General features: G+C 36.8%; 1 protein-coding gene across 1 annotated transcript; it reads left to right on the top strand.

The window, feature by feature from the left end:
• The first annotated feature begins 9,506 nt into the window (after window positions 1-9,506).
• LOC108735369 lies at window positions 9,507-10,613 on the top strand. The gene has a single exon (XM_018467307.2). The coding sequence runs from the start codon at window positions 9,580-9,582 to the stop codon at window positions 10,153-10,155; it is 576 nt and encodes a 191-aa protein (XP_018322809.1). The 5' UTR covers window positions 9,507-9,579; the 3' UTR covers window positions 10,156-10,613.
• Window positions 10,614-10,663: the final 50 nt, after the last annotated feature.

Below are 10,663 nucleotides of genomic sequence, written 5' to 3'. Positions count from 1 at the left end.
CACGCCTGCAAAAATACCCCTCTGGCTTAAAGAAACGTTTATAATTCCACCAAGACACATAGGTAATATACCAATTGAGTGTAGAATCCCGTATACGGGCGACCTAATGGTTGATGCTACCCTCCGATACGAACCTGGAAAAGAACATGCAATACCCCGTGTAATGATACATGTTGGGGATGAATTTCAACCTGTATTACCCGTAATTAACCTCTCTGGAAGAGAACTTATTTTGGACAAAAGACGCTTAATAGTTCGTGCACATCCCTGCATCTTAGAGAAAAGAAATGAACAGGAAGAAGTGTTAAGCGTCGAAACCGATACATCTGCCAAACGAAAACCTCTGGATGAGTCGACTATAAATATTGGTACAGATGATGCGAAAGCCAGGAAAAGAATTATGGATCTGTTACAACAATATCGGGATTGTTTTGCTGAGACAGCAATGGAACTAGGTGAATCCAAATCGGCAGAAATTGAAATTAAGCTATCCGACGATACCCCTTTTCGCTATCGCCCGTACAGGATGGCAGAGACGGAAAAAGAAAAAGTAAGAAAGATTGTGGCAGAACTATTAGGAGCAGGTATAATCAGCGAATCGAACTCTCCCTATGCATCGCCGATCCTGCTAGTAAAGAAGAAAGATGGAAAGGACCGAATGTGCGTCGATTTTAGAAAGCTTAACCAGAAGACGATCAAGAGCAGGTTTCCTTTACCTAGAATCGACGATCAAATTGATCGACTTCAAAATTGCAGCGTTTTTACCACACTAGATCTGAGCTCGGGCTATCACCAAGTCCGAATGGCTGAAAATAGTAAGCCTTTCACTGCATTTGTGACTTCGGAAGGACAATATGAGTACAACCGCATGCCATTTGGGCTATGTAATGCACCGGCTGTATTTCAGCGTCTAATGAATCAAATTCTTGGCCCTTACCATGAAATCGCTGCAGTCTATTTGGATGACGTCGTAATCCCCTCTAAATCTGTTGAAGTAAATATTCAAAATCTGACTACCATCCTGCAAGCATTAGGGAAAGAAGGCCTGACACTTAACGCAAAGAAATGTTACTTTTTGTACTCCTCAATTGACTATCTCGGTTTTGAAATTGATAAGACGGGTGTACGACCCGGATCAGCTAAGACAGAGGCCGTTCGTAAATTCCCGACTCCAAAAACAGTAACTCAAGTTCGACAGTTCCTTGGTCTGACAGGGTATTTTAGAAAATTTGTCCGTGACTATGCTACAGTTTCCAGACCTCTTACAGCCCTTACGCGGAAGAATGCTACATGGCAGTGGGGAGAGAAAGAAAATAATGCATTCAACCAATTGAAAGACACTCTGACCAAAAAACCAGTTTTAGCCATATATGATTCGAACGCTCCAATAGAAGTGCACACTGACGCAAGTCAAGAAGGGCTGGCAGGAATACTATTCCAAAAACATGTAAATGGGTTACAACCAGTCGCCTACTATAGTCGGCACACGAACACCGCAGAGCGAAATTATCACAGCTATGAGCTGGAAACCCTAGCCGTGGTAGAAACCCTAATTAAATTCAGAGTGTACTTACTAGGGAAAAATTTTAAGGTAGTCACCGATTGTAACGCCCTCAGCACTGCACAGACTAAAAGAAATTTGATCCCTCGGATAGCCCGCTGGTGGCTACAACTCATGGAATATACATTTACGGTCGAGTACAGACAAGGACAAAAGATGCAGCATGTTGATGCTCTTAGTCGAAATGCTATCAATACCGAGCCTCAGCCTTTTGTGTTAACAATTAACGAAGCAGATTGGATTTTGTCGGCACAGTTATCTGACGAAAAATTGCAACTCATACACAAGGTGTTGTCAAAACCACCGACCGTTGATTACGAAAAAGGAATTTATAAAAATTACGCTTTACGCAATAACAGAATTTATCGTATTACCCCACAAGGAATACAATGGGTGGTGCCAAGAGGATTTCGAAATCAAGTCGTCCAATGGGCACACGATAAATTAGGACATTTCGCTTGCGAGAAGACCTTGGGTAATTTATGTACAAAATACTGGTTTCCACGCATGCGCGAGTATGTTCAGAAATATATCCAGTCTTGCATCCCGTGCCTATACAATAAACTACCTTCAGGGCGTCGTGAAGGCTACCTACATCCGATCACTAAGGAGCCGACACCGTTCCATACTGTCCACTTAGATCATTTAGGTCCATTTCAGAAAACTTCTGTAGGTAACCAGCACCTTATTGTAATGATCGATGCGTTTACCAAATATGTCCTTTTAAAACCCGTTAAGACCACCAAAACAAAACCAGTCATAAAATTTTTGGAAAATGTATCAAATCTATTCGGAGTCCCAACCAGAATAATTGCAGACAGAGGTACAGCGTACACGTCAAAGGAATTTAAAACATTCTGCAAGAAATATAACATCCAGTTAGTATTAACCGCAGTCTCAACACCTAGGGCAAATGGTCAGGTTGAGCGAATAAACCGCACTATTCTATCGGCTGTTGCGACAACCGCCAATTCCGAGGATAGTTGGGATAAATGCATTGATGAAGTGCAATTCGCATTGAACAATACAGTACATCAAGTGACTAAGAAGACTCCTAGTCAAATATTAATGGGTTACAACCCTAGATCTAAAGACGAGCATGTCCTGACTGCAGAATTGGAACTATCTCAGGCAAGAGAGGACGTCGAAAAGCTGAGACAAGAGATCTCTAAACGTATATCAGTTAGCCAGAACTATGCCAAAAGCCGTTTTGACAAAAGCCGCAAACCACCTCGTGTCTATAAAGAGGGGGACACTATTTTAATTCTGATGAACAAAGCTGGTGACGGCCAAAGTAAAAAATTGACACCCAAGTACGCTGGGCCCATGATTGTGGCTGACGTTCTACCTAACGACAGATATCGCGTGAAGGATATGCCTGGATCGACCAGAAGTAGTACTGTCAAGTACGATAACGTGGTAGCCGTCGACCGGATGAGACCATGGATACCGCGAGGTGGAGTTTCTGATACGACGGATAGTGATAGCGGTTCTGATGGTGTTCCGTTACCCGATGTTTCGGATACAGACAGTGATTCTGTGTAATGTCGCGGGGACGCGACCTTTGTAGGTTGGCCGAATGTTAGAATAGTAAACTTCTTGTTCGCATCTATAATATTTTTTTACTATACTCTTATATATTCTTATTACTTTTATACATATCTATTTGAATAAAACCTGTTTACCTTTTCAATACTGGTGTTTGGTATGTATATAATGATTATGAGCAAGTGAGACCAAAATTGTTTATAAATGGTATTGTTGATATTGGGCAGACCGACAGCGAAAGAAATGTAAACCTAGGAATAAGCAGTAAGACGTTGAAAATAAAAGGGTAAAGACTGGCTTCTGAACAGTCGAGAGCGACTATATTATGTGAATATTAATTGAGAGCAAAACGCATGCGTGTCACCCCTTTGAGTGCACTGTTGCCCGGCAAGGTCCGTGGTTCCTTCGAGTGGGGTTACTCGTAGTTCAAGGGGTGCTACGGGCTACTCGAATGACGTGATTGGGTTCGAGAGGGTAGCCTCATAGGTAGGTGCCCCCGAACTGGTCACTGGGATGCTAACATCTACGGATGGTTGGGTGTCCAGGGAAGCCTTTACTTATTTTAGGTTGACACTAGCTAGTCGTCGAAGAAAAGTAGACAAATGGTAATTCACATATCTTGAATATGAGTTGGTTATAACGACAGATCCTGTGGGAGCTAGGGGGAAGAAATCCCCCGGGTGAGTAATTGAAACAATCATTATTAATTGCGAACGGAACAGTAACTGTTTATGTTTTTTTTGATATCTGCGATTTTCCTGTCGAGTCTATAAATCATTTGCCGCTGCTGAGTGACCGCTTCGTGATGACCCATGCAGATTGTTATTGATATGAAGAACTATCTTCAGGTAACATCTTCAATTAATTATTAAAGTTTTACATGCATTTCTCCGTTACGACGCAATTTTATTTTTGGTAAAATAGTACAAAACTACGCTGATTCTAAATTAATTAATAAATAAAAGTAAAATAAAAATACTGGTTTGCCAATAAGGAAAATGTAGGGAAAGAGCGAATATAAAGATAGGAGACGAAAAATTATAAGAAGTAGCTGATTTTAGGTATCTAGGAAGTCACTGCTATGCTCGCGAACGGTTAATTTAAAAATTCGAAAAAGATTGTTAAAAGTATATGTTTGGAGCATGGCGCTGTACGGGTGCGCAACATGGACAGTGGGCGCGGCGGAAAAGAAAAGGTTAGAAGCGTTCGAAATGTGGTGTTACATGCGAATGATGAGGATACTGTGGATAGAGAAGGTTAGAAATGAAGAGGTATTGGAAAAAGTAAGACAACAGAGGACTATATGGAAGTCAATAATAATAGTAGGACACCTTCTCAGGCATGAAGGTCTAGTCAGAGACATATTAAAGGCAGAAAAAGAAGTTAGAAGGGGTAGAGGTAGACCTAGATTAGATTACTGTTCGCAAATAGTTAAGGATGTGGGCTGTTCTAGTTTTAGGGAAATGCGAATATTAGCTCAGTATGGCGATTTGATAGTTTTTAAGAAGATAATTAATTTTTTAGAGTGAAGTATTGAGTGTGTGGTTGTATATATTTTTTGGTATGTATTATTGTGTAGGTAAATATTCTTTTCTTATAATTCTATTTCTAGACTTACTCTATTCTATACCTGCTCTATACCTATACTTCAGCTAAACGACTATTTAATTGCCTACGTACTTTCCTATCATCCCTTTTAACAATTCAACTCTGTATACTAACTGCATGACGTCTATAATCCTTACTTTTCCTAATTGCAGTTTTATGGTCAGTTTCTTCGGTGATTTGGGACAAACTTAACTTCTCAGTATTTCTTCTAAACTAAATTTCCAGATTTTACTAGTATCTTATTGGTTCCCTACTTTAATTAACTTATTTCTAACTCCTCCTTATCACCCTTCTTACAATCTCTTTTCAAAAACTAACATCAGTTCTGACTTATCCTTCCTAATTTCAACTTCACCATTCTACCGTCTTAATTCTAGTCTTCATTTTTCGTTCTTATTTTATTAACGTTTGTTATCGTTATTCCGCATTCTATTATTTACCACCTCCACAGATGATAATCATGATATATATGGTATTAATGCACTGTATCACTATAAAAGTCATGATAAAATTATTGTAAACATGATAGGAGTAGATTTTCTTTAAAACCTAAGTTGGGAATTGAAAAAGTCACAAATACAACGAATAGCAAAAATTATTTCTGTAACGTCGAAGAATTTTTTTAGGCATATTTGAACTCACGTTTGAAAATGTAGATTTCGGGAAGAAGGAGAAGGGTGTAGGAGTAAATGTTTCTTGTGTGCTAGAGCTCGTGATACTTGCGCGTGTGAAGACCATTTATACGAAATGTGCTTAATGTCTTGAAAATGAACCTTATTCTTTATTGTTCACTCTAGACATACATATAACAATAAAGTCGTAAAACAAACACGTCTTTCTGACGTTAAGTGTGCTACATAAGACATCATGTAATCATCATTATCTACAAAACCAAGAAAAATAACTTATGTTATTACAAGCTGGGTAAAATCTGTTACCTACGTGACAAAACACGTAACAAAAACACGTGTGATTAACTTAGGGTTAACCTCAAAATTCATCAACTTTTACGACACTGATTTTAAACAAGATTCTGTAATCTAAAGAGATTTAGAGTTTAAATGTTGTCTCTCATAATTAAAGTACTTCATTAATTTAAATATCCTCAAATTAAATTAGTTGCTCTGGTTATTTACTTTCGTGACAGTTCACATAGTGTATATCAAGCATTTCAAATGGGCGATCCGCCAATTCATAGATTTAGAAATATTAAATTACAGTAAAAGTTGCTTATTTACGGTTTCCTTATTCGCATTTTCATTATCCGCCCAGTTCCTGTATTCGCGGTTAAAAATTTCATTATTCGCGGTTGCAATCGGTAAACAGAAAAGGATTCGGTGTCATTTATTAAGGGGATTGAACGCAATAGACCGCTCGTGCCTAGCGTGAATTTTTCCGAAAACATGGGTTTCTATTCTAAACATTGTGATTTGACGCTGCGAGATAAATATCTAATTTTTTGTATGGTACCAGATAAAGGTTCACACTAACTAGGTACGTTTTTGGTTTCCAATAATATGGTCATTAAAAGCTTTTACAAGTGCTTAAAGTTGATGCTTCTTGTAGGACACGTATTTTCAATAGAAATTAAAAAATGCCCTTTGACAAGCTTTATATAAAAGCTTTATCTATCTTACTACAAAATTTCAAACCTCTGTTCAAAACATTAAACTCATGATATCCAGAACCGATAAACATGTTTTTACTCTATGGCGCGTGTACCACTGAATCCCCTTAATGTATCGGCATCTTTTGAGTAAACAAGGATTCGGTATTATTTTTTATCGTATCAGCATCTTTTGAGTACTATTAGCTTTAGACTTTATAAATGATGTAACCGTGTGGACTAATTTCAAAATTCAAAACAAAAAAAATCACTAAATTTTTTAAACTTGCTTAAGGCTGATTATAACGATTAATTTTAATTGCGAATTTATCAATAAATTGATTTTATTTTCATATATATTGGTTTTACTTTGGAACTTTAGAACGTATCCCCTATGATTCCATACTAATTACTACTCCATATCCACGGTTTCTGTATTCGCGGCATATTTATGGAACGTATACCCCGCGAATAAAGAGCTTTTACTGTATATATAGTTTCAATTCAGTTAAACATTGGGTATTATGCCTATTGGCAAAATTACTATTTGAATAATTCGGAGTGTGTCCATTTCATTTTTTTGGGTAAAGGTATATGCTTTTGATTAAGATTTTCTGTAGAATTGTCTACTAAATTGGTTGTTGTAGTTTCTTCATTATTACTATTGCTATTATTATTGTTTTATTAAGTTATTTATTAAGTATATGTAAAGGTATATTTTTTGCGTTGTCATAAACATTTAGTTTTCTCCGTGTGGTTAGTAAGGAACGACGGGTTGATGCCAAAAAAAAAAACTCACTTACACTTCCTTTTTTTAATGCATTACATAAACCAATTTGTTGTTATCAGCACGTTTTGCGGTACTTATATATTAACGCCACCGCAGAAAAAATTCCACCAATGCGCCAACAATTTTGTTGTTCGCACACAACATCCCTGTTTTTTGCACACAGAAACCTTGTTCGTACGCGCACGAAATTATGTTTTGGTTTCCTTGTTGTCTGCTGATTTTTGACCCCATTTTTTAGTGCTACAGCCAGTGCCAAAAACTGAACAAGATACAATTTTATTTTATCAAGAGCGAAATATTTTACCTAAAAAACGAAAATGAACCAATTCCCATGACATGAAACATGAAATGTAATTTAAGACAGTGTGATCAGCAAGTGGGACTTAGAGAAGAAAACTGATTTGAGATAAGCAGAATTCCATTTTGTTCTGCTTTGAAATCATATACTGCTGGTGCGAGGAGTTGACGTCGATTAAATTTTGTGGAAAGCAACTTGATTTATCGGATAAAACTGTTATAGATTGTAATAACTACATGCGTGAATTATGTGTCTTGGATATGGAGAATAAACCAAACAAGAAAGTTGGTGGATCAGATTGCGTTGTCGAAATTGATGAAAGTTTGTTTACTGAACATAAAAAAATAATGTGGTCGAATATTACCCGAACAGTGGGCATTTGGTGGTATTTGCAGAAAAACAAAAGATTCGTTTTTTTGTCACTGTTCCTACAATACAACTGGCTCTATTCTTCTTGGTAAAATTATTGTAAACATTGCAGATGGTACCACAATTTATTCTGATAGTTGGAAAAGTTACCAAACAAAGAAAACAGAAATAGAAGAATTTCTACATGCTGAAGTTAATCATAAATTCAATTTTATTGATCATGATACAGGAGTTCATACACAAATAGTTAAGAGAATGTGTGGCAGTGCTAAATCGAGTAACAAGAGACATAGGGGGACAGCGAGACATCATTTGATTTTTATTTATCAGAGTACATTTTCCACCAAAATTGACGATTGACTACTTTTTATAAATAAAATGTCTTCAATTTTGAAAGTGTTTTGACTTTACATAAAGTTTTTTATTCTACTATTTGTCGCAACAATTTAACGTGTAAATTGGTGCATCAACGGAATTTTTGCTGCGGTGCCGTTTTTGTTCTACAATATGAACGTAGATTAGGAACCTGTTCTCCCTCATACATACTGTTAAGTACCCTTTTCGTCTACAATATGAACGTAGATTAGGAACCTGTTCTCCCTCATACATATTGTTAAGTACCCTTTTTGTTCTACAATATGAACGTAGATTAGGAATCTGTTCTCCCTCATACATATTGTTAAGTACCCTTTTTGTTCTACAATATGAAAGTAGATTAGGAACCTGTTCTCCCTCATACATATTGTTCTGTACCCTTTTTGTTCTATAATATGAACGTAGATTAGGAACCTGTTCTCCCTCATACATATTGTTCTGTACCCTTTTTGTTCTATAATATGAACGTAGATTAGGAACCTGTTCTCCCTCATACATATTGTTCTGTACCCTTTTTGTTCTATAATATGAACGTAGATTAGGAACCTGTTCTCCCTCATACATATTGTTCTGTACCCTTTTTGTTCTATAATATGAACGTAGATTAGGAACCTGTTCTCCCTCATACATATTGTTCTGTACCCTTTTTGTTCTATAATATGAACGTAGATTAGGAACCTGTTCTCCCTCATACATATTGTTCTGTACCCTTTTTGTTCTATAATATGAACGTAGATTAGGAACCTGTTCTCCCTCATACATATTGTTCTGTACCCTTTTTGTTCTATAATATGAACGTAGATTAGGAACCTGTTCTCCCTCATACATATTGTTCTGTACCCTTTTTGTTCTATAATATGAACGTAGATTAGGAACCTGTTCTCCCTCATACATATTGTTCTGTACCCTTTTTGTTCTATAATATGAACCTAGATTAGGTACCTGTTCTCCCTCATACATATTGTTAACGTCAATTAGATATTCCTCTTCCAATTTAACCTATTGTGTTAAATTTGCCCCCATTTTTTATGTTACACTTTCAGAAACGTAAACATGCAATTACAACAGAACAAAGCATTAAAAGCGACATGAAGCATCTTAATTAAGACTCTCGATGGCCAGTACCCAAACATAAACAGATTTTAAGACAAATCCCGATTATTTATATACTTGTTTACCAGTCCCAATTTGTTATTTACTCTCTTTTAGCGCCTTTGCTGTATATAAATTGATTGAATCATTCTCTTGCCACCACGCATACGAACATTCCGTCCCTCCTTTAACAGTGCCAGAGCCTGCGTAAGGGTGAAGTTCTCACGTTGCCAACGGTATAAAAGCGATTGTAAACAATCATATCGCAACTTCACGTTTTGCGCTCTCGCGAATGAAAACAAATCATAGAAAATTTAAAGTGTGGTAAATCTATGGCAACTAACAACTCAATCATGCTAATTCAAATACCGAGGAATTCGTTAAATAACAGTGCCGACTTGTCGCTATCGGCGTCTCCTTCGCAGGAGTTACGCGGTTTGAAGTTGTTTCGTGTGATAAGCAAGAAACTCGCACGGAAGTCGCAAGAAGATTTGAACAATGAAGACACCGATAGCAGATGTTCGTCTTCAGACTCTTGTTCCTCCACGTCAACCGAAAGGACGTCTAGATCAGCAAAGAAATTGGAAAATTATACAACACCGAACGAGAACGGCCTGTTGCAATCTTCGAGACACAAACACTCCGTATCGATGGAAAACTTTAAAAAGATGTTTGAAGGACTTTCCATCGACACCAGCCGGTCACAGAGTTGCAGCAGGAGCAAACAGAAGAGGAAAAGTTCGAAGAAATCGTCGCCGAAGAAAATACTCCGGTCTCCAGTAACTTACACGTACGTTAAGGGATTATCCGGCTTGCCGACGCAGAGGATCCCCAGGTCTGAAGTTAGGATTTACACGAACGGCAGCTGTAGGTGCAGCATGCAATGCATTAAAAGTTTGAACCGATGAAATTGTTAACAATAACTCTTTCAATGATGTGTGATGTATGATAAGACTGGTTGTATATAACTTATATTTCTTCTTGCATTGTAAGTACAGATTACATTTTCCACGAATTTAAGAAAGAACATAAAATAGGAATGATTTTTGTTCCTATTTTATGTATGAATAAAAAGAACTGTCTGTCTCCCTTTGGACACAAATATTCAAATCAAAACATATTTATAGTTTTCAATCATATCGTACTATAGTATAGATAAAGTAGTTACACTATTATACTTGAATAACCCATTTTTACTTATTACTTCTCGTGATATATTTATTAATGGAGCACCTAATATTGTATGGATTAGGGAAAACTGCACACACAGTAAAAAATTGATCTACCTGACATAAAGTCAGACATACAACAAATTACTATGTAATATCCGTTTATAGTGCCTTTGTAGAATAATTTACATTTAATAAAATATTATAAAATACTTTATTATGTTTCTTTTACAATGCTATATACATA

This window comes from Agrilus planipennis, unplaced genomic scaffold, assembly GCF_000699045.2.
Source record: "Agrilus planipennis isolate EAB-ADULT unplaced genomic scaffold, Apla_2.0 scaffold27, whole genome shotgun sequence".
Lineage (NCBI taxonomy): Eukaryota > Metazoa > Arthropoda > Insecta > Coleoptera > Buprestidae > Agrilus > Agrilus planipennis.
This window is presented reverse-complemented; position numbering and strand designations above follow the sequence as displayed.